This window comes from Carcharhinus amblyrhynchos, chromosome 13, assembly GCF_965287045.1.
Source record: "Carcharhinus amblyrhynchos chromosome 13, sCarAmb.v2.hapA, whole genome shotgun sequence".
NCBI classification, from domain to species: domain Eukaryota; kingdom Metazoa; phylum Chordata; class Chondrichthyes; order Carcharhiniformes; family Carcharhinidae; genus Carcharhinus; species Carcharhinus amblyrhynchos.
The window spans coordinates 10,226,965-10,250,470 of NC_137336.1; the positions used below are offsets into that span (position 1 = coordinate 10,226,965).

Below are 23,506 nucleotides of genomic sequence, written 5' to 3' on the forward strand. Positions count from 1 at the left end.
GAAGAATTTAAAAAGTTAAGACAAAAAGGGATGTGGGGTTAAGCAAGAATGTTCTTTCAAAAAACCAGCAAAGCCATGATGGGCTAATGGTGTTCTACTGTGCTGTGCATTTCTATGATTCAATGAAGGAGGAACAGCTGTAACAGAACCTCAGCAACGTGTTCAACACAAAATCTAGTTAGCATAGAAGAATGATTTTAATTTTTTAAAAATATGTTCATGCCAGGCCAGCATTTGTTGCTCATTCTTATTTGCCCACGACATCCCTAATCTACACAGAGTGCAAAAATTAGACGGGCAAAGAATGCTTTTGAGGGATCAAGCAGGCTGCTTTGCCCTGGATGGCACTGAGTATGGAGCATCAGTGGAGCTTACTCATCCAGGCAAGTGGACAGTATGTCATCAACACTCGATTTGTGCCTTGTAGATAGTGGACAGTCAGGTGGTGAGTTACCATTCACAGAATTCTCAGTTCTAACTTGTAAACACGGTTTTCATAGGGCTGGTCCAGTTAAGTTTCTAACCGTTCAGCTATTGATAGTGGGGACTTTGCAATGGTAATGCCATTGGATGTCAAAGCGAGAGTGCCAGATTTGCTCTTGTTGGTGAAAGTCAATGCCTAGCACTTCGTTAGCACAAATATTACCTGTCAGCCCATTTGAACGTTCACAGGTCTTCAGACATGTACTGCTTCAACAGCCTGACAAGTTGTGACTGTACTGAACACTGCAATTATCACTGAACATTACACACTTGTGGAGAGATGGTTATTGACAAAACAGCTAAACATGTTTCAATCTAGTTTAAATGTTAAGTTTATTTATCAGTGTTACAGGCAGGCTTACATTAACACTGCAGTGAAGTTACCATGAAAATCCCCTAGTTGCCACACTCCGGCACCCATTCGAGCACACAGAGGTAGAATTTAGCATAGCCAGTGCATCGAACCAGCACGTCTTTTGGGCTGTGGCAGGAAGTGTGTCTAACACGTTACCCTGAGGAGGTCAGGCTGCTGAGAAAATCCAAACGATAACCACCTTCCATTATGCTGTGATATTACGTCAGCCAAGGTCAGACTGAATGAAAATAATCTTTCAATAAGTTTTCAGATGGCATCAGCAATTCACAATATATATTAATGATCTGCATGAGGGAACAAAATGTAACATCTCAAAGATTGCCGAAAATACCAAGCGGAGGGGAGGGTGAACTGTGATGATGCAGAGATCCTTCAGAATGATCTGGACAGGTTTGGTGAGTGGCTAGTCATAAAGGTTCACAGCACAGAAACGGGCCCTTCAGACCAACTTGTCCATGCCACCTTCTTTTAAACCCCTAAACTAATCCTAATTGCCGCATTTGGCCAGTATCCCTCTATACCATCTTACCCATGTAACTATCTAAATGCTTTTTAAAAGACAAAATCGTACCTGCCTCTACTACTACCTCTGGCAGCTTGTTCCAGATATTCACCACCTCTGAAAACATTGCCCCTCTGGACACTTTTGTATCTCTCCCCTCTCATCTTAAACCTATGGCCCTCTAGTTTTAGACTCCCCCACCTTTGGAAAAAGATATTGACTATCAAGCAGATCTGTGCCCCTCATTATTTTATGGACCTCTATAAGATCACCCTTCAGCTTTCTATGCTGCAGGGAAAAATGTCCCAGTCTATCCAGCCTCTCCTTATAACTCAAACCATCAAATCTGGGTAGCATCCTAGTAAATTTTTTCTGCACTCTTTCTAATTTAATAATATCTTTTCTATAATGCTGATGACACCAAAGTCGGAGGTGTGGTAGATTGTGAGGAAGGGTGTCATAGTTTGCAGGGTGACTTAGACAGGTTGCAGAGCTGGGCCGCGAGGTGACGGATGGAGTTTAATGCAGAGAAGTGTGAGGTAATTCATTTCGGTAGGAGTAACAGATGTGTTGAGTATAGGGCTAACGGGAGGACTTTGAATAGTGTGGAGGAGCAGAGGGATCTAGGTGTATGTGTACATAGATCCCTGAAAGTTGGGAATCAAGTAGATAAAGGTTGTTAAGAAGGCATACGGTGTCTTGGCGTTTATTGATAGGGGGATTGAATTTAGGAGTCGCAGCGTCATGTTGCAACTGTACACAACTCTGGTGCGGCCGCACTTGGAGTACTGTGTGCAGTTCTGGTCCCCACATTACAGGAAGGACGTGGAGGCTTTAGAGAGGGTGCAGAGGAGGTTTACCAGGATGTTGCCTGGTATGGAGGGGAGGTCCTATGAGGAGAGACTGAGGGATTTGGGGTTGTTTTCGCTGGAAAGAAGGAGGCTAAGAGGGGATCTTATTGAAACATATAAGATGATTAGAGGTTTAGATAGGGTGGATAGTGATAGCCTTTTTCTTCGGATGGAGAAAGCTAGCACGAGGGGACATGGCTTTAAATTAAGGGGGGGTAGTTATAGGATGGATGTCAGGGGTAGGTTCTTTACCCAGAGGGTGGTGAGGGATTGGAATGCCCTGCCTGCTGCGGTTGTAAATGCGCCTAGTTTGGGGGCGTTTAAGAGATCTGTGGATAGGTTTATGGACGAAAAGGGATTGGTTTAGATTAGTGGGTCAGTGTTTTTTTTTAAAAAACTGGTCGGCGCAACATCGTGGGCCGAAGGGCCTGTTCTGCGCTGTAATGTTCTATGTTCTATAATAGGGTGACCAGAACTGTACACAGTATTCCAAGTATGGCCTTACCAAGGTCTTGTACAACTTCAACAAGACATCCCAACTCCTGTATTCAATGTTCTGACCAATGAAACCAAGCATGCTGAATGCCTTGTTCACCACTCTGTCCACCTGTGACTTCACTTTCAATGCATTATGAACATGTACCCTTCGATCTCTTTGTTCTGTAACTCTCCCCAACACCCTACCATTAACTGAGTAAGTCCTGTCCTCGTTCAATCTACCAAAATGCATCACCTCACGTTTATGTGAGGCCGCAGCTGGAGTACTGTGTGCAGTTTTGGGCGCCGTACTTACGCAAGGATATTTTGGCCTTGGAGGGAGTGCAGAGGAGGTTTATTAGGCTGATGCCGGAGTTGAGGGGGTTGAGCTATGAGGAGAGGCTGAATAAACTAGGCTTGTACTCGTTAGAGTTTAGAAGAATGAGGGGAGATCTCATTGAGACGTATAAGATGATGAATGGGATGGATAGGATAGAGGTGGAGAGACTCTTCCCACTCAGAAAGGTCAGTAGGACTAGGGGGCACAGCCTCAAGATAAAGGGGGCGCGGTTTAGAACAGAGTTGAGGAAGAACTTCTTCACTCAATGGGTGGTGAATCTCTGGAATTCTCTGCCCGTTGAAGTGGTGGAGGCTGCCTCGCTAAATATTTTTAAGACACGGGTTGATGGGTTTTTGATAAGAGAGGGGATTAAGGGTTATGGGGAGAGGGCGGGAATGTGGAACTGAGTCACGACAGATCAGCCATGATCTCATTGAATGGCGGAGCAGGCTCGAAGGGCCAGATGGCCTACTCCTGCTCCTATTTCTTACGTTATGTTCTTATCTAAATTAAACTCCATCTGCCACTTGTCAGCCCACTGGCCCAATGGATCAAGATCCTGTTGCGATCGGAGATGCCAATCTTGGTATCATCTGCAAACATACTAACCATGCCTCCTATATTCTCATCCAAATCATTAATATAAATGACAATTAACACTGGACCCAACACTGATCCCTGAGGCACACTGCTGGTCACAGGCCTCCAATTTGAAAAACAAGCCTCTACAAACCACCCCCTAGCTTCTGTCATAAGAACAGAATATGGCACTCGACTCATCGCTCGACAGTTCCAACGCGCCACAGCGAAAAACCGCACCGACCTCCTCAGAAGACAAACACAGGACACAGCAGACAGAGCACTCTTCGGCGTCCAGTACTTCCCTGGAGCAGAGAAGCTACAACATCATCTCCAGAGCCTTCAACATGTCACTGGTGAAGACGAACATCTCGCCAAGGTCATCTCCACACCTCCACTTCTTGCCTTCAAACAATCGCACAACCTCAAACAGATCATTGTCCACAGCAAACTACCCAGCCTTCAGGAGAACAGTGACCACGACACCACACAACCCTGCCACAGCAACCTCTGCAAGACGTGCCGGATCATCGACACGGACGCCATCATCTCACGTGAGAACACCATCCACCAGGTACACAGTACATAATCTTGCAACCCGGCCAACGTCGTCTACCTGATACGGTGCAGGAAAGGATGTCCCGAGGCATGATTCATTGGGGAGACCAAGCAGACGCTACGACAACGGATGAATGAACACCGCTCAACAATCACTAGACAAGAACATTCTTTGCTTGTTGGGGAACACTTCAACAGTCATGGGCATTCGGCCTCTGATTTTTGGGTAAGTGTTCTCTAAGGCGGCCTTCACGACACAGGACAACACAGAGTCGCTGAGCAAAGACTGACAGCCAAGTTCTGCAAGGACGGCCTCATCCAGGATCCTGGGTTCATGTCACACTATTTGTAACCCCTATGGCTTACCTAGGCTTGTAAAATCTCATATCTGTCCTGTCCAGAGACGATACACATCTCTTTAACCTGTGCTTAACGCTCTCTCCACTCACATTATCTATACCTTTAAGACTTGATTGCCTGTAAAGACATGCATTCCCACCATTATTTTGTAAATTGAGTTTGTGTCTTTATATGCCCTGCTTGTGAACAGAACTCCCACCTGACGAAGGAGCAGCGAGTGCTCTGAAAGCTAGTGGCTTTTGCTACCAAATAAACCTGTTGGACCTTAACCTGGTGTTGTGAGACTTCTTACTGTGTTTACCCCAGTCCAACGCCAGCATCTCCACATCACATTCTGTCAAGAAGCCAATTTTGTATCCATTTAGAGACCTCATCCTGGATCCCATTAACGTCAGATGCAATATAATTTAGATAAATGAGGTTATTCACTTTGAAAGCAAGAACAAGGCAGCAGATTATTACCTGAATGGTTGTAAATTGGGAGAATGAAGTGTGCAGTGGGACCTGGATGCTGTTGTGCATAGTCGCTGAAGGTAAGCATGCAGGTACAGCAGGTGGTAAAGGAGGCAAATGGCCTTCATTGCGAGATGTTTCGAGCACAGGAGCAGGGATGTGTTGTTGCAATTATACAGAACCTTTGTGAGGCCACATCTGCAACAGTAGTTTTGGTCTCCTTTTCTGAGGAGGGATGGTCTTGTTCGAGGGAGTGCAGCGAAGGTTTACCAGGCTGATTCTGAGGATGGCGATATTGATGTATGAGGAGAGATTAACTAGGCTAGAATTCTTTTCTCCAAAGTTCAAATGAATAACGGGGTATGTCTGAGACTTACAAAATTCTAACAGGACTAGACAAGATAGATGCAGGAAGGACGTTCCCAATGGTGAGAGTGTCCAGAACCAGGGGGTGACAGTCTGAAGATTCAGGGTAGACCATTTAAGATAGAGATAAGAAAGCATTTCTTCACCCAAAGAGCGGTATGCCTGTGGAATTCACTACCACAGGAAGATGATGATGCCAAAACATTGAATGTATTCACAAGACGACGAGATATAGCAGCTGGGCCAAAAGGAATCAAAGATTATGGGAAGAAAGCAGGATTATAGTGTCATAGAAACAATCCAACTTGACCATGCTGCCCGTTCTTTTTTAAACCCCTGAACTAATCCCAATTGTCCGCACTGGGTCCATATCCCTCGATATCCAAGGTACCCACGTAACTATCTAAATGCTTTTTAAAAGACAAAATTGTACCCGTCTCCACTACCCACCTCTGGCAGCTTGTTTCAGACACCTACCAGCCTCTACGTGAAAAAATTACCCCTCTGAACACTATTGTGACTCTCCCCTCACATCTTAAACCTATGCCCTCTAGTTTTAGACTCCCCTACCTTTGGGATAAGATATTTACAATCTAGCTGATCTGTGCCCCTTGTGATTTTATAGGCCTCTATAAGGTCACCCCTCAGCCTCCTACTCCCACAGAAAAAAAAGTCCCAGTCTATCCAGCCTCTTCTTATAACTCAAATCTTCAAGTCCCAGTACCATCCAAGTAAATCTTTATTTACTACACTCTTTCTAGTTTAATAATATCCTTTCTATAATAGGGTGACTAGAATTGCACACAGTATTCTAAGTGTGGCCGTACCAACGTCTAGTACAAGTTCAACAAGACATTCCAACCCCTGTATTCAATGTTCTGACCGATGACACCAAGCATGCTGAATGCCTTCTTCACCACTCTGTCCACCTGTGACTCCACTTTCAAGAAGCCATGAACATGTACCCCTAGATCTCTTTATTCTGTAACTCTCCCCAGTGCCCTACCATTAACTGAGTAAGTCCTGTCCTGGTTCAATCTACCAAAATGCATTACCTCGCATTTGTCAAAATTAAACTCCATCTGTTATTCGTCAGCCCTGTGGCTCAATTGTTCAAAATCCCGTTGCAATTGGAGATAACTTTCTCCCCTGTCCACTGTGCCACCAAACTTAGTGGCATCTGCAAACTTACTAACAATGCCCCCTATATTCTCATCCAAATCATTAATATTTTAAATGGCTAATAATAGTGGACTCAGCACTGATCCCTGAGGCACATCGCTGGTCACAGGCCTCCAGTTTGAAAAACAACTCTCTACAATCATCCTCTGGCTTCTGTCGAGAAGCCAATTTTGTATCCATTTAGATACCTCACCCTGGATCCTGTGAGATTTAACCTTATGCAACAACCTGCTGTGCGGCATCTTGTCAAAGGCCTTGCTAAAGTTCATGTAGACAACATCAACGGCACTGCCCTCATGTACCTTTTTGGTTACCCCTTCAAAAAACCCAAATTTGTGAGACATTATTTTCCACTCACAAAGCCATGCTGACTGTCCCTAATCAATACTTGTGTCTCCAATTACCTATGGATCCTGTCTCTCAGAATACCTTCCAACAATTTACCTACCACAGATGTGAGGCTCATTACTGAGTTGGATGATCTGCCATGATTTTGATGAATGGCAAAGAAGGCTTGAAGGGCCAAATGGCCTCCACCTGCTCCTATCTTCTATGTTTCTATCATAAATTTCACCAACATCCATCACTACCTCGAGACAGAACGTTAGTCCAACATTAACCACACTTACTTGGAAACTGATTAATCTGCTCAACACGATACGGGTTTTGCTGCTGATCTTGATATTGAGGTGGGGGCCTGGTGAGGTGCCGCTGCAACTGTTGTTCCTGCTGTTTCCTCTGCTTCTCCTGAAACACAAGAAACAATCCGTTAAGGATTGCTGAGATTAATTCCAATCTGCAGATTAGACTAGGTGTGGAATTTTTTGCTATGAATTTATCACTGCCCAGTCAAATGGACACAAGACTCAAAACAGCAAGACCGCGAAGAATCATGTTTTCAGTTTCGGTCTGCGTGGGTTTCTCCGGATGCTCCAGTTTCCTCCCACAGTCCAAAGATGTGCAGGCTGGTGGACCGGCCATGGTCAATACGCAGGCTTATGGGAATAGGGTGGGATAGTGGGCTCAGGTAGACTGCCTTTTCACAGGGTCAGTGAAAACTCAATGGGCCGAATGGCCTCCTTCTGCACTGTAAGGATTCTATGGTTCTAAACTGAAGGATATGGCAGAATGGGAGTTGTGGCTTCAAGTAGGCCCACTTCACAATATCAATTAAAACCAACACAAAAGCTCTCAAAAGGCAAGCTGATTCAAAGGTATGTAGGTTAGGTGGATTAGCCATGGTAAATGCGTGGGGTTACAGGGACAGGGCAGAGGGAGGGCCGGGAGGGGATGCTATTTCAGAGAATCCGTGCAGATTAAATGAGTGGACCAAATGGCCTCTTTCTGCACTGTAGAGATCTATACTATGTTTAAGGAGAAGGTAACTGTGAAGAACACTTTTCCACATGATGCTCCTTAAGAGCATAACAACTAGGAGCAGGAGTAGGCCATCTGGCCCCTTGAGCCTGTTCCGGCATTCAATAAGATTATGGCTGATCTTCTCATGGACTCAGCTCCACTCATCACCCTCAATTCCTTTACTGCTCAAAAATTTAACTACCCTTGCCATAAAAACATTCAATGAGGTGGCCTCAACTGCTTCACACGGGCAGGGAATTCCCAACCCTTTGTGTGAAGAAGTTTCTCCTCAACTCAGTCCTAAATGTGATTCCCCTTATTTTGGGGACAATGTCCCCTAGTTCTGGTTTCACCCGCCAGTGGAAACAACTTCCCTGCTTCTATCTTATCTATTCCCTTTATAATATGTTTCTATAAGATCTCCCCTCGTTCTTCTGAATTCCAATGAGTATAGGCCCAATCGACTCAGTCTCTCCTAAGGCAACCCTCTCAACTCCGGAATCAACCTAGAGAACCTTCTCTGCACTCTCTCCAGTGCCAGTAAGGAGGCCAAAACTGTATCCCAGGCGTGGCCTCACCAGCACCTTATACAGCTGCAATATAACATAGCTATTTTTAAACTTCATCCCTCTAGCAATGAAGGACAAAATTACATTTGCCTTCTTAATTATCTGCTGCACCTGCATACCAATGTTTTGTAATTAATGCATAGGTCCCTCTGCACAGCAGCATGCTGCAATTTTTTTTACCATTTAAATAATAGTCCATTTTGCTGTTAATCCTACCAAAACAGATGACCTTATATTTACCAACATTGTACTCCATCTGCCAGACCCTCGCCACTCACTTAGATTATCTACATTCCTTCGCAGACTTTCAGCATACTCTGCACACTTTGCTCTGCTACTCATCTTATTGTCATCCGCAAATTTTGATACTATATCTTCTTCCCAACTCCATATCATTTATGTAAATCGTAAACAACTGCAGTCCCAACACTGATTCCTGAGGCCTACCAATAGTCATTGATCGCCAATCAAGAAAACATCCATTTACCCCCACTCTTTGCTTTCTGTTAGTTAACCAATCCTCTATCAATGTTAATACAAGATGATTAGAGGTTTAGATAGGGTGGACAGTGATAGCCTTTTTCCTCGGATGGAGAAAGCTAGCACAAGGGGACATAGCTTTAAATTAAGGGGTGGTAGTTATAGGACAGATGTCAGAGGTAGGTTCTTTACCCAGAGGGTGGTGGGGGAATGGAATGCCCTGCCTGCTGCAGTTGTAGATGCGCCTAGTTTGGGGGCGTTTAAGAGGTCCGTGGATAGGTTTATGGATGGAAAGGGATTGGTTTAGGTTAGAGGGTCATTGCTTTTTTCTTAATTGGTCGGTGCAACATCGTGCGCCGAAGGGCCTGTTCTGCGCTGTAATGTTCTACGTTAATACATTACCCGTAACACCTTGCAGCTTATGCAGCAGCCTTTGGTGTGGCACCTTGTCACATGCCTTCTGGAAATCCAGTATACCACATCCACAGTTCTCCAATGTCCACCATGCATGTAATGTTCTCAAAGAATTCCACCAAGTTAATCAAATATGACCCGCCCTTCATGAACCCATTCATAGATTAAAAGTGCTCACTGGAAACTTGGAAAAGCTAGCACACTGTCACATGTTTGGATGCTTTAATGATGCATAGAAAATAATGTGAACTAATGTGATTGGAGTTTAGAAATGTAATTATTTCAATCCAGCAGTAGGTATGATCGCAGAAGTCACTAATTAAATTCACTAATTAAACCTTATTTCATCTCTTTCCGTGCCTCCAAGTCAAAAGCCCAGGTAAATGTGTAATAAAACAGGGAATTATGTATCATTATGAAAGCAAAAATATCCTTGTCTACAATTAAAAGAGTACAAAAACAAAGAAGCTATGGCTTATAAAAACAAAACTCAGGTTTCTAACCAAAGTATGAGATCAGATTCTGGCTATCTCACTTTAGAAATGGTGTCAAGGCCATGGACTTGCTGTGGAAGTAATTTATTAACGGTAGCAGGAATGGAAGGATTTTAAGATATGTGGAGAGACTACAGAAGTTGGAATTATTGTACTTGCGGCTGTGAGATTAAAGGGATAGTTACAGAGAATTAGCTGGATATAAATTGTCCCATTGGGAAGATGCAGCATAGGTTCATAAAGGGCAGGTCATGTTTGACTGGAATTTTGTTTGACTGAAATTTGATGGAATTCTTTGAGAACATTACATACGCAATGCATATGTGGTATACTGGATTTCTAGAAGACATTTGACAAGATGCTGCACTAAATGCTGCTGCATAAGACAAAGGTGCACGATGTTACAGGTAATGTATTAGCATGGATAGAGGATTGGTTAACTAACAGAAAGCAAACAGTGGAGGTAAATGGGTGTTTTTCTGGTTGGCAATCTGACTAGTGGTGTGCCTCAGGAATCAGTGTTGGGACCGCAATTGTTTATGATTTACATAGATGATTTTGGAGTTGGGTACCGAGCGTAGTTTGTCAAAATTCACAGATGACAATGAGTGGCGTAGCAAAGTGTGTAGAGGATGCTGAAAGTCTGCAAAGGGGTATAGATAGTCTCAGTGAGTGGGTGAGGATCTGGCAGATAGAGTACAATGTTGGTAAATGTGAGGTCATCCATTTTGGTAGGGATAAGCAAAATGGACTATTATTTAAATGGTAAAAAATTGCAGCATGCTGCTGTGCAGAAGGACCTGGGTGTCTTTGTGCAAGCATCACAGGGAGTTGGTTTGCAGGTGCAGCAGGTAATTAAGTCAGCAAATGTAATTTTGCCCTTCATTGCTATAGGGATGGAGTTTACAAACAGCAAGATTATGTTGCAGCTGTATAAGATTCTGGTGAGGCCACATCTGGAGTACTGTGTACAGTTTTGGTCTCCTTTCTTGAGAAAGGATATACTGGCACTGGAGGTGGTGCAGAGGAGATTCATTAGATTGATTCCGGAGTTGAGAGGGTTGGCTTATGAGGAGAGACTGAATAGATTCGGGCTACACTCATTGGAATTCAGAAGAATGAGAGGAGATTTTATAGAAAGATAAGATTATGAAGGGAATATATAAGGTAGAAGGAGGGAAGTTGTTTCCACTGGCGGGTGAAACTAGAAGTAGGGGGCGTGGCCTAAATATGGGGGAGGAGATTTAGGACTGAATTGAAGAGGAATTTCTTCATACAAAGGGTTGTGAATCTGTGGAATTCCCTGCCCTGTGAAGCAGTTGAGGTTCTCTCATTCAATGTTTTTAAGGCAAGGATAGATAAGTTTTTGAACAGTACAGGTATTAAGGGTTATGGTGAGCAGGGAGGGGAGTAAATAGAGCTGAGTCCACAAAAAGATCAGCCATGATCTTATTGAATAACGGAGCAGACTCAAGACGCCAGATGGCCTACTCCTGCTCCTAGTTCTTATGTCACTGCGAACATATCTTCAGGTACTGTCACCTAAAATAAGAATGCACAAGAACTTATATAATTTTTATTAAGTCAGTAAGTCGTTGTCTCTCTTCTGGGTTTCACTCCACCTGCCCTCCTCAGTTCAGACCAGTCTGATTAAATCCATTAATTAAATATCACATCTCCACCCTTCTCCGATCCTGGCTTTTCCAATGAAACAATCACACTGTGTACTGCCGAAGGGCATTGTAACTGTGCATGCACTCAAGATGAAGGTTACATTTTCATCTCAGGAATGAACAATTCAATCACTTCAGCATTTAAAGTCTGAAGAATAACAAGAAAACCCTAACATTTATAGAAGCAAAGTACAGCAAATGCTGAAAACTGAAATGAAAACATAAAATGTTAGAAATACCCAGGTCGGGCAGTATCCGTGGAGACAGAAACAGAGTTAACGCACCTGCACTTGAACTCCCACACAACCTTTCCATTCACGCTACAAACTCACTGCCCGTGTCGGCTGCTGTTTTGACAAAATACCCATTGGCCTGAAACTTTATTTCTGTCTCCAAAGACGCTGTATGACCTCCAGCACTTTGTTTCAGTGCATGACACTCTATAAGAGCAAAACACTACGGATGCTGGAAATCTAAAATAAAAATAGAAAATGCTGGAAAAACACAGCAAGTCAGAAGCATCGATATGAAGTCAGACAGCAACAAATGAAACGCAGTAAATATTGAATCTGTATGAATCTTCTTCTGTTAACTCTGCTGCTCCTTCCACAGATGCTGTCTGACCTGCTGAGTTTTTCCAGGATCGTGTTTTTGTTTCTTGACATTTTATATTCAACTCTGTGCCAATTTCAGTTATGCTGCAACAAACTAACTAGCAAGAGACTTGTCTCCTCATGCGCTTGCCCAAACGTGCATTGCGTGATTTCACACAGTAACCACATTTCAGTTAGCACTGATGGGAAGTAGACTCAGTTCTTCATTTCATTAAGTCACGGAGTTCTCATCTTATGTACAATGTAGAACCCCAGATGCAACCTCACAGGGGAATTTCACAGTAACTTCACTGCAGTGTTAATGTGAGCCTTACTTGTGACTAATAAATAAACTTTCATTACGTACCTGCTCTGCCAGAAGTTGCTGTCTCTGTAAGTATTGCTGCTTCTGCTGTTCCATCAGCTGCAACTGTTTCATGGCAGCAGCTTGCTGCGGGTTACTAAGGTATGTGACATTTCCATGGTTACCAGCCATAGAAACAGGCGGAGGCTGAGTCCCTGGGCCTGATCCTGGAACAGAATTTGATGCCCTGGTGACGGATCCTGGATTTTGATCCTAATTAGGACAAAAACACGCTCAATCATTACACAAAATTACACTGAGCTGACAGCAAAGAAATAGATTATTCAACCCAGCTGGTCGTTGGTGTATATATTCCAAGAATCTGTTTTCATCCTCTTCATATTCCTTTCTTCTTCATTTATTTCTCTAACGTTCCCTTAAACGCATCAATACTATTTGTCCCAACATTCCACATGGTAGCAAGTTTCACATTCTAACCATTCTAGAGAAAGGACACTTTCCTAAATTCTGCATTGGATTGATTTTTGCTATTTCTATTCTACTATATATCACAAATATGTAGCTATAATATTGATTTCAAAGATAATTTTTTCTTTAAAAAATTGCACTTTTATGTTTTTAAAACTTTTTAATCGCGTTTAAAAGCCTTTTGTAAAATAGAGATATGAAAAGACACTTTCACATCAGTGCGTTGGGTTCAGACCTGGTCAGACTTATTGCTAGAGTGGGTCACAGGCTCCTCTGGGGAGGTTCACTAAACCTTCCTCAGTTACTGGGAGAAGAGAACAAAGAACATTAACACAGGGACAGGCCCACCTGCCACCAAGTCTGTGCCGGCACAGATCCCTCTCTAATCTAAGACTTTCTTGCCTCTACGTGATCCATATCCCTCTGTTCCCTGCCTATTCATGTATCTATCCAGATGCCTTTTGAACATTGTGCTTCCGCCACCTCTCTGGCAGCACGTTCCAACCATTCACCACCCTGTGTGAAATCTTGCCCTTTACATCTCTTTCAAACTCTACCCCCCGCCCCCCCAATCATTTTCAACCTCTGCTCCCCTGAGTAATTGAGGCTTCGACCCTCAGAAAAAGACTCTGACTATCCATTCTATCCAAGCCTGTCATAATATTGTAAATCTCTATCAGGTCCCTCTTCATCTTTCAATGTTCCAATTAGAACAATCCAAGTTTGTTCAACCTTTCTGCATAGTCCATATCCTCCAAACTAGGCAACATCCTGGTAAATCTCTTCTGCATCCTTTCCAATGCATCAACATCCTTCTGGTAGTATGTGAGCAGAATTTTATACAATCTCCAAATATATTACAAACAGCAGAGGCCCTAGCACGACTCTTGTGGAACACCGCTTGTCACAGACCTCCAGTTAGAAAATTATCCTTCCGCTGCTGCTCTCTGCTTTCTATGCCCAAGCCAGGTTTGTATCCATCTTACCTGCTCAGCCTGGATCTCACATGACTTCATCTTCTCTATCAACTTGCCATGAAGAACCTTATGGAAGACTTTACTGAAGTCCATGTATACAACATCCACTGTCCTGCCCTGATGGCACAGTGGTGGGGCAGCATGGTGGCACAGTAGTTAGCACTATTGCCTTGCAGCGCCAGGGACCCAGAATCCCGGCCTCAAGTCATTTTCTGTGTAGAGTTTGCACATTCTCCCTGTGTCTACGTGGGTTTCCTCCCACACTCCAAAAACGTGCAGTTTAAAATTACCCTTAGTGTCAGAGAGACTAGCAGGGTAGATATGTGGGGTTATGGAGAAAGGGTCTGGGTGGAATTGTGGTTGGTGCAGACTCGATGGGCCAACTGGCCTTCTTCTGCACTGTAGATTTTATGAATTTTTCTTGTCACTTCCTGAAAGAACTCAATCAAGTTTATGAGACACATTCCCTTCACAAAACCATGCTGCCTATCGCTAAGAATCCTATTCTCTTCCAGATGTGAGTACATCCTATCTCTAAGAATCTTCTCCAATAATTTCTCCACTACTGATGTAAGGCTTGCAGGTCTGTAATATCCCAGATTGTCTCTTCTGCTCTTCTTAAAAAGAAAAATGTTAGCTGCTTCCAATCTTGGAATCCCACAGTGCAGGAGGCGGCCATTTGACCCATCGAGTCTGCACCGTCAACAATATCACCCTAGACCCTATCCCCACAACCTCACACATTTACCCCACTAATTCCTCTAACCTACATATCCTGGGACACTAAGGGACAATTTAGCATGGCCAATCCACCTAATCCACACATCTTTGGATTATGGGAGGAAACTGAAGGACCCCGAGGAAAGCCACGCAGACACAGGGAGAACGTGCAAACACCACATAGACAGTGACCCAAACTGGGAATCGAACCACGTCCCTGGAGCTGTGAGGCAGTAGTGCTAATCACTGTGCCACCAAATCCTCTGGTACTTCACCCATGGCTAAAGATGATACAAAGATTCTGGCCAAGATCTCAGCAATTTCTTCCCTCGCCTCTCTCAGTATTCTGGGATAGGCCCCATCTGGCTCTGAGGACTTGGCCACCATAATGTTTTGCAAAACGTCCACTACCTCCTCCCTTTTTGTCTCAACATATCCTAGAATGTCAACATCCTCCTTTGTACACTCACCATCCACCACATCCTTCTCCTTTGTGAACAATGACGCAAAGTACTTGTTAAGGACCTCACCCACCACATCTGGCTTCACACACAGGACGATTTAGGAAGGGACTTCAAAGGACCTCAATGTAATTAATCCCTTTACCTATTGGAACAATGGCTCATTTGAAATCAACATAGCAGCCATTTTGTTTCGATTATGAAAAGAAAGACAGTTCTCAGCCAAGGAAGAACAAAGTGGAAAATATTCAGAAATCAACTGTAGTTTTAGGGGAAAAAAATCTAACCAGTCTTTACATGCCATCATTGCAGAACTAATGAGGGACAAGAAACCTCTCTCTCTCCCAAAACTACAGGCCATCCGAATAGGCAATCGCCAAAATCAATGACCTCACGGTTGCTGAACACAACTCAATTTCAACCCTTCATTCTGGACAACTAATACTTCAATTGCAAGCTATGGGTCTGCAATGGCATCCTAAAGAACTGAACCTCATCTTCTTAAGTTTCAGCTTTTATTCTTATCTGCATTTAATCTCAATCCAAGGAAATTTGATTCACCATTCCTAAGAAGTCATCAATTTGTACTTATGGCAGGTTCTATGGATGTTGACTGTGCTCTGGAATCCTTGCAATCACTCATCATGCATGAGCTCAAGCGTCTGAAGACTACTCGAACGCAGATAGTATCGAAGCTCAGCCCAATCCTGACCAGCTCCAAAAAGCCATTTCCAACTGTGACCAAGCACGGGAACCACAACTAGCAGACAGACTCAAACTTCTTGGCAGAAGCAAATCAATTTGTCATAGCAAATGTTTCTGAGAATGCCAGTAGCTTTGCATGAGGACTACTTGACTGTTCTCACAGGCGACATCTAGTTCCTTCAATAGATAGCAATGTTGCCATGGAGGAGTGAGCTACATTACTGAGCTACCATGAATAGAAAACTGGGAAGAGCACAAAGGACAGAGAAAATAAACACCAGCAAACCAATGGTCCAATGTGGTTCACTGATAGGGCGTTTTCAATTGTCCCATTGCTTGCCTGAACTTGAATGTTTTAAAATGAATTTGCTAAATGATCAATAGGCAGCAGGTAGAGATCCAAGGCAATAAAGACCTGAAAAGCTGCAGATTCCATTCTCTCTGCCTGTGCTGAATTAGTCGAAAAACAGAGCATTATAATTGGCTTATCCTTGGTTCCTAAGTGGAGGGAAGTAAGAAATAATCTGATCAAGGTGTTTGAAATATAGGATTAGACAAGGCAGAGGGGAAAATTAATTCCTTTGCTGAGTAATGTAAGACAATCTCAAAGTTTGGAGCAAGGACATTCAGGAAGGAAATTGGAAAGCATTTTGCATAAGGGATAGCAAAAATCTGAAATGGTATACTACAAAAGGTTGATACTACTGAAACAGTAAGTGATAAGGTTTTTGCTAGGTGAGGAGATTGAGCGACACAGAGATACAGTGTGTAAATAAAGTTGAAATAACAAAGCAGCCATGGTTGATTAGGCTAGAAAGGTTGAATGGAGTTTTCCAGTTCTCAGTCAGAGTCACTGCCCAAACCCAATAAAGATATGGTTATAAGAGACAGTGCTGAGGATAGTGACATGCTGCTTTTGACGTCCTCCTTGAGAGAGCTCACTAATGCTCACAGCCTAGGATCAGAAGTGAGGAATGACTCATTGAGATGCAGGCACACATGCCTGTCAGAACGCATGAAATCAAACCTAACATAAATAATGCCTTCAGCAAAGAAGGAGAAAACATGTTCTTCTCCCTGGCCTTTAATACAATTGAAAACCTCAAGAATGTTGTATCAGGACTTGTAGTGGAACACAAAATTTTTACCTGACCGTGTTGAAGAGGGGGCCTGTACGTAACACTAGCCTGGGGAAGCTCCTTCTGTTTCATCAGCATTCGTTTCTGCTCATCGCTGAGATGGGAAAGGGTCGGCTGTTGTCGTACGTAAGCAAACATTGCAGCTTTGTTGTGGTTCGGTGGCATGGCCCTTTGACTATTATCAATTTCAAAATGAGTTAACCGTTTAGTGTTTGCATAACTTAGCAGAGGAGCCTGGCTGTTTGTGGAATTTTGACCCAAAGTATTAGGCTGATGGCTCAACATGGCAACATGGTTTGGCTGCAGATAGTTACCGCCAGCTTTTGGAGAGCTCTTTGGTGGCATGTTGGCCATTGGAAGCTTCTGGTTGAAGTCTTGTGCATACAGTGAAGGGCTGCTGGGCTTATCGAGACTATAAGGTCCACCAAGAGAACTTTGGGTAGGTGCTGCTGACCAGTTTGGTACCTGATTGGGTGAGGGGTGCTGCACTTGCTGTTTCTGCATGAATTGTGCTCGCTGCTTCTGCTTAGCTGCCATTTGCTGGAGTTGCTGCGAATGAGACCGTTCCACAGATGACCCTGTCTTCCCAGGTAACAGGACACTAGACACAGGCCTTGTGGAGACTGAAGTTGGGCCTGAAGTTTGTGCCATAGCCTGGGGCATATCAGTCACTGAAGGGACAGTATTAACAGGAGCAACAGATACGCTTGAAAACGAAGGTCCTGATGGAGATGGCCTAGTTTGCGGCGATCCCGTTTGTTCATGTTGAAAGGAGGACGGCGAGATCTCAGTCTTTATAATTATGTTGTCCGGCAAGATTGTTTGATCAGAAGAAACAACAGGTTCAATATCCTTCTTTTCTTCAAAATCCTCATTGAAGAGATCCTGGATATCTTGATCCGGCACGGATCGGTTCAACTCATCAAATAATTCCTGCCATTCCTGCTCGTTCAAATTAATGTCTGGGAACATATTCTGGGAGAGTGAGGTGCCCGCTGGGTTCATACCAGCTAAATCCAACACAGACTCCTGCTTGGGTTCTTTAATAAGAGTAAACCCATCACTACCATCACAACTCCCATTCATCTGCACATTGGAATCAGGAAGACCTTCCTTCTTCACATTGTCTACTAAGCCCATGGAATGGGTTCCATTGCTTTGCACGCCATCCCTGACGACAGTTCTTTTGTCCCGTTGGTGCAGTGGGGACATTTGTGGCATGCCATTAGAGGATACATTAACCGCAAGCAGTCCTGATGCATCTTCCCCATTCAATCGGAGCTTCTTGGTCCCTGAATAGCTCCCATCTCCAAATCCATTTTGTTGATCTCCATTTAAAGATGAGCTATCAACCATCAATTTCTTCTTCACTTTTTCCTGAATCTGCATTAAAACAAGAATGTTAAAATTAGAACACTAAGCCATAGGACGACAAATTTATTGTCTGACACATACTCTACAGCCAATTAGCTAATTTAAATTAGTGGGATTACTCCTGCTTGCATTACAGCTTTTATGAACAACTCAAGCCCAAGGACAAAGGAATAGTAGGAAGCTATTTAGCCCTAAAAACCTGTGGTAACTCCATGTGATCACAACCGATCTGTAGTCTAGCTCTATGCATATGCTTTGCTCTTAGTGCTTACATATAATCATTGGCTTAGATATCCATGACATCAGCCACGGATATCTAAGGAAATAAAGGAGGGTATCAAATTGAAAGAAAATACATACAAAGTGGCAAAGATTGGTAGGAATTTAGAGGATTGGGAAATCTTTAAAGGCCAACTGAAAGCTACAGAAAAAGCTATGATGGATTATGAGAGGAAAGTAGCTCAGAATATAAAAAACAGATTGCAAAAATTTCTACAAATATAAAAAATGAAAAAGGGTGGCTAAAGTAAACATTGGTCCTTTAGAGGATGAGACAGGGATGTAATAACTGGAAATGAGAAAATGGCTGAGGTATTGAACAGGCACTTTGTGTTGGTCTTCACAGTGGAAGACACAAATAACATGCCAAAAATTGATGACAGGAAGGCTATGACATGAGGACCTAGAAACTATCATCACGAAAGACGCAGTGTTGGGCAAGCTAATAGGGCTAAAGATAGACAAGTCTCCTGCCCTGATGGAATGCATCCCAGGGTACTAAAAGAGATGACGGGGGAAATAGCAAATGCACGAATGGTAGGTTACAAAATTCACTCTGGGATGGTACCTGCAGATTGGAAAACAGCAAATGTGATGCCACTGTTTAAAAAAGGAGGTAGACAAAGGGCAGGTAACTATCAGCAGGTTAGCTTAACTTCTGTAGTAGGAAAAATGCGTGAATCTATCAAAAAAAAGCGAGACATTTGGATATAATTTGTTCCACTGATAAGATACAGCGTGGGTTCATGAAGGGCAGATCATGCTTGACTAATTTGATGCAATTGTTTGAGAACATTACATGCACAGTGGACAATGGGGAACCTGTGGATGTGGTATATCTGATTTCCAGAAGATATTTGACAAGGTGCCGCACCAAAGGCTGCTACATAAGATAAAGGTGCACAGTGTTACTGGTAATAGCATGGATAGGGGATTGGTTAACTAACAGAAAGCAAAGAGTGGGGGTAAGTGGATGTTTTTCTGGTTAGCGATCAGTGACCAATGGTGTGCCTCAGGGATCAGTGTTGGGACCGCAATTGTTTATGATTTACATAGGTCATTTGGAGTTGGGCACCAATTGCAGTGTGTCAAAACTCACAGATGACAATGGGTGGCAGAGAAAAGTGTGCAGAGGATGCTAAAAGTCTCCAAAGGGATATAAATATCTCAGTGAGTGGGCGAGGGTCTGGCAGATGGAGTACAACATTGGTAAATGTGAGGTCATCCATTTTGGTAAGAATAACAGCAAAATGGATTACTATTTAAATGGTAAAAAATTGCAGCATGCTGCTATGCAGAGAGACCTGGGTGTCCTTGTGTAGGGACCTCAAGGAATTGGCTTGCAGGTGCAGCAGGTAATTAAGGCGGCAAATAGAATTTTGTCCTTTATTGCTAGAGGGATGGAGCTTAAAAACAGTGAGATTATGCTGCGGCTGTATAAAGTGCTTGTGAGGCCACACCTGGAGTACTGTGTACAGTTTTGGTCTCCTTAAGAAAGGAAATACTGGCACTGGAGGGGGTACAGAGGAGATTCACTAGGCTGATTCCAGAGTTGAGAGGGTTGACTTATGAGTAGAGACTGAGACTGGGGCTGGGGCTTTACTCATTGGAATTCAGAAGAATGAGGGGAGATCTTTTTTTAAACATAAAAGATTATGAACGGAATAGATAAGATAGAAGCAAGGAAGTTGTTTCCATTGGCGGGTGAAACTAGAAGTAGGCAGCATAGCCTCAAAATAAGGGGAAGCAGATTTAGGACCAAGTTGAGGAGGAACTTTTTCACACAAAGGGTTGTGAATCTGAGGAATTCCCTGCCCAGTGAAGCAGTTGAGGCCACCTCATTGAATGTTTTTAAGGCAAGGATAAATTTTTGAACAGTAAAAGAATTAAGGGTTATGATGAGCGGGCGGGTTAAGTGGAGCTGAGTCCACGAAAAGATCAGCCATGACCTTACTGAAAGGCAGAGCAGGCTCAAGGGGCCAAATGGCCTACTCCTGTTCCTAGCTCTTATGTTCTTATGAAGAAATAGACTAAGTGAGTGGGTAAAAAGGTGGCAGATGGAGTATAATGTGGTTATTCAATTTGCTTGTTAGAAAAGAGAATTTCTTTTAAAGAAAGGTATGAAACTTGTAAATGTTGACGTCCCAAGAGACTTAGGTGTACTGATATAAGGAACACAGCAATTTAACATGGAGGTGCAGCAAACAAATAGTATGTTGATTTTTACTGCAAGGGGCTTGGAGTACAAAAATAAATACTCTTGTACAGGCCTTTGGTGAATCACACTTGGAATAGCATGCAATTTTGGTTTTCATCTTTATGGAAAGAGGTGCTTTGAAGGGGCAAAGTGATAGTTCACTAAGGTTGGTGCCAGGAATGAGAGAGTTTCCTGATAATGAGCCACTGGGTCTATATTCTCTGGAAAGAAGAATGAGAGAATCTCATTGAAACATTCAAGATTATGAGGGCTTGACAGTGTAGATGCTGAGGCACTGGACAGAATTTTATAGTCCCATCACAGCAAGGACAAGGCCATAAAATTAACGAGTCATTCAAAAATCCATCAACTTCAGCAGGATTGAAAAATCATGCCAGCAGGAGGGGCCATACAATTGTTTTCACTGACTGGGGAATCTAGACCGAAGGGACATCGTCCTCAGGAATATGGGACTGATCATTTAGGACCGAAATGAGTAAAGGGTTGTGAATCTTTGGAATTCTCTAAGTTTTGTAGATGTACTATCAATGACTGAGATGGACAGGTTTTTAGCATCTCAGGATATTAAGGGATATTGGGATTGGGCAGGAAAAATAGAGCTGTCGCACAAGTTGGGCAGCAGTGTGGCACAGCGGTTAGCACTATTGCCTCACAGCATCAGGAACTCAGGTTCAATACTAGATTTGTGTGACTGTGGCGTTTGTATGTTCTGTTTTGCATGGGTTTCCTCCGGTACTTCAGTTTCCTTCCACACTCCAAAAGGTGTGCAGGTTAGCTTGATTGGTCTTGTAAAATTGCCCCCTAGTATCAGGGGGACTAGGAGGGTAAGTGTACAGAGTTACAGCATAGAGTCTGAGTGGATTTGTCAGTAAGAAGTCTCACAGCACCAGGTTAAAGTCCAACAGGTTTATTTGGTAGCAAAATCCACTAGCTTTCAGAGCACTTGCTGCTCAAAGCTGATGAAGGAGCAGCAAGCGCTCCGAAAGCTAGTGGATTTTGCTACCAAATAAACCTGTTGGACTTTAACCTCGTGGTGAGACTTCTTACTCTGTTTACCCCAGTCCAATGCCGGCATCTCCACATCATGGATTTGTCGGTGCAGACTTGAAGAGGCGAATGGCCTCCTACTGTCCTGTAAGGATTCTATGATCAGCTATGATCATATTGAATGATGAAGCAGGATTGACAAGCCATATGGTCTACCCCTGTTCCTATTTACATCGTTACTAAAAACCTATTAATCTCAGGATTAAAAATTCATTGATTTGCATCATTTGTGGAAGAGAGCTCTGAACTTCTACTGCTCTTTTTATGTGGAATGATTTCTCATATTACTCCCGAAAGATCTAGCTCTAATTTTATATTATACTGTAGCCCAGACCTTCCAGAAAGCAAAATGTTTCTTGCTACCTAATCTACCCGCTTCCCTTAATACCCTGAAAAAAATTAATCAAATCATTCCTTAACTGTCTAATTTCCAGTGATCACATACCCAGTGTGCATAATCTCCCTTTATAATTTAAACCTTGGAGTCCAGTTTATCATTGCTTAACATTTCAACTTTGGAACACACTAAGTAATTGCTGCTTTAACCTCTCTCTCTCTCTCTCTTCTACCCCACCCGAACCCCACACTTTTCTTTTGAGTATATGATTCTTTAAGTATGGACAAGGTAGTCTTAATAAATAATACTTAGTACAATGGTTTCTCCAATGCCAAGCGACATATTGAAAATTACAAAATAATTAAGACAAAAGTTAGCACAAACCATCTACATATTTTTTGAAAGCAATATAGGTGCAGTATAACTGACTTAGATTATTCAGTATGCAATAGACAAAAGGATATAACTCCACTATATACTGAACAATCTCAGGTTTATACCTCTATGTATAAAGTAATATCAGGTGCAGAATATTCAAAACAAAATTTTTGCATGACTGTAACAAAATATCATGGGGTTGGTTTGAGGTCAATGAGAAAAGCCCTGGTTACTGCAACACAACTGATATGATACATTTATGAAGCACCAAGAGAACAAATAAGACATATTTTGCTACTGCGTGGTTAAACAATGAATTGCCAGGTTAAATTAGTAAATACTGGCTAAATTAATAGTACTTATAGGTCATGTTTCCGTCGAATCCTGTTTTGAAGTTAAGAAAAAGTGTTAGCAGTTTTCAGTGTGCAAGTACATTTGCCAGCAAAATGCAAATAATATTTACATGTAACTGCACTATACAAATAATGGAAGCAGACGTCAGCCTGTCAGCTTTTGAATATTTATAGTTGGCCAAAGTGTAGTGTACTGAAGATGTATGGTGCCACCTATTGCTAAGGCAATGCCACTGCTTTTCAATCACAATCACAGAACAATACAACTGTCATGAAAATGCCTTAATTTTGAAAAATTTTCTCAAAACACTTTTGATTGAAAATTCAGTACTTTTAAAAAAAATGAGATGGCAAGCTATGTTAAAGTGCAAGGCTACCTTTCGAGGTGAAGGTGCAAAATGCAATAATAGCTCCCTCCGAAAGTAAGTGTAAAGAGAGAGAGAGACATTTCAAAAGAAACCTACAGACTTCAAGATCCAACATGAAGGATGAGATGAAAAATGCAAAGCATGAAACTTTAATCACCAGTAAAGACAATGGGAACTGCTAACTAGCCAGATCCACTGAACACTCAAACCCCACTGTGCAAGGGGAAATAACCCCAGCTACGGTTGGT

At 42.8% G+C, this 23,506-nt stretch overlaps 1 protein-coding gene across 1 annotated transcript in view; it reads right to left on the reverse strand.

Moving 5' to 3' along the window:
• The window catches only part of maml1 (mastermind-like transcriptional coactivator 1), a 70,447-nt gene that overhangs the window by 12,794 nt on the left and 34,147 nt on the right, over positions 1-23,506 (reverse strand). The window contains exons 2-4 of the mRNA XM_080201270.1: positions 16,914-18,287; positions 12,477-12,686; positions 7,157-7,274 (exon numbers count right to left, since the gene is read on the reverse strand). Of these exons, the coding sequence (XP_080057396.1) occupies positions 7,157-7,274; positions 12,477-12,686; positions 16,914-18,287 (1,702 nt within the window). The remainder of the gene's footprint in view (positions 1-7,156; positions 7,275-12,476; positions 12,687-16,913; positions 18,288-23,506) is intronic.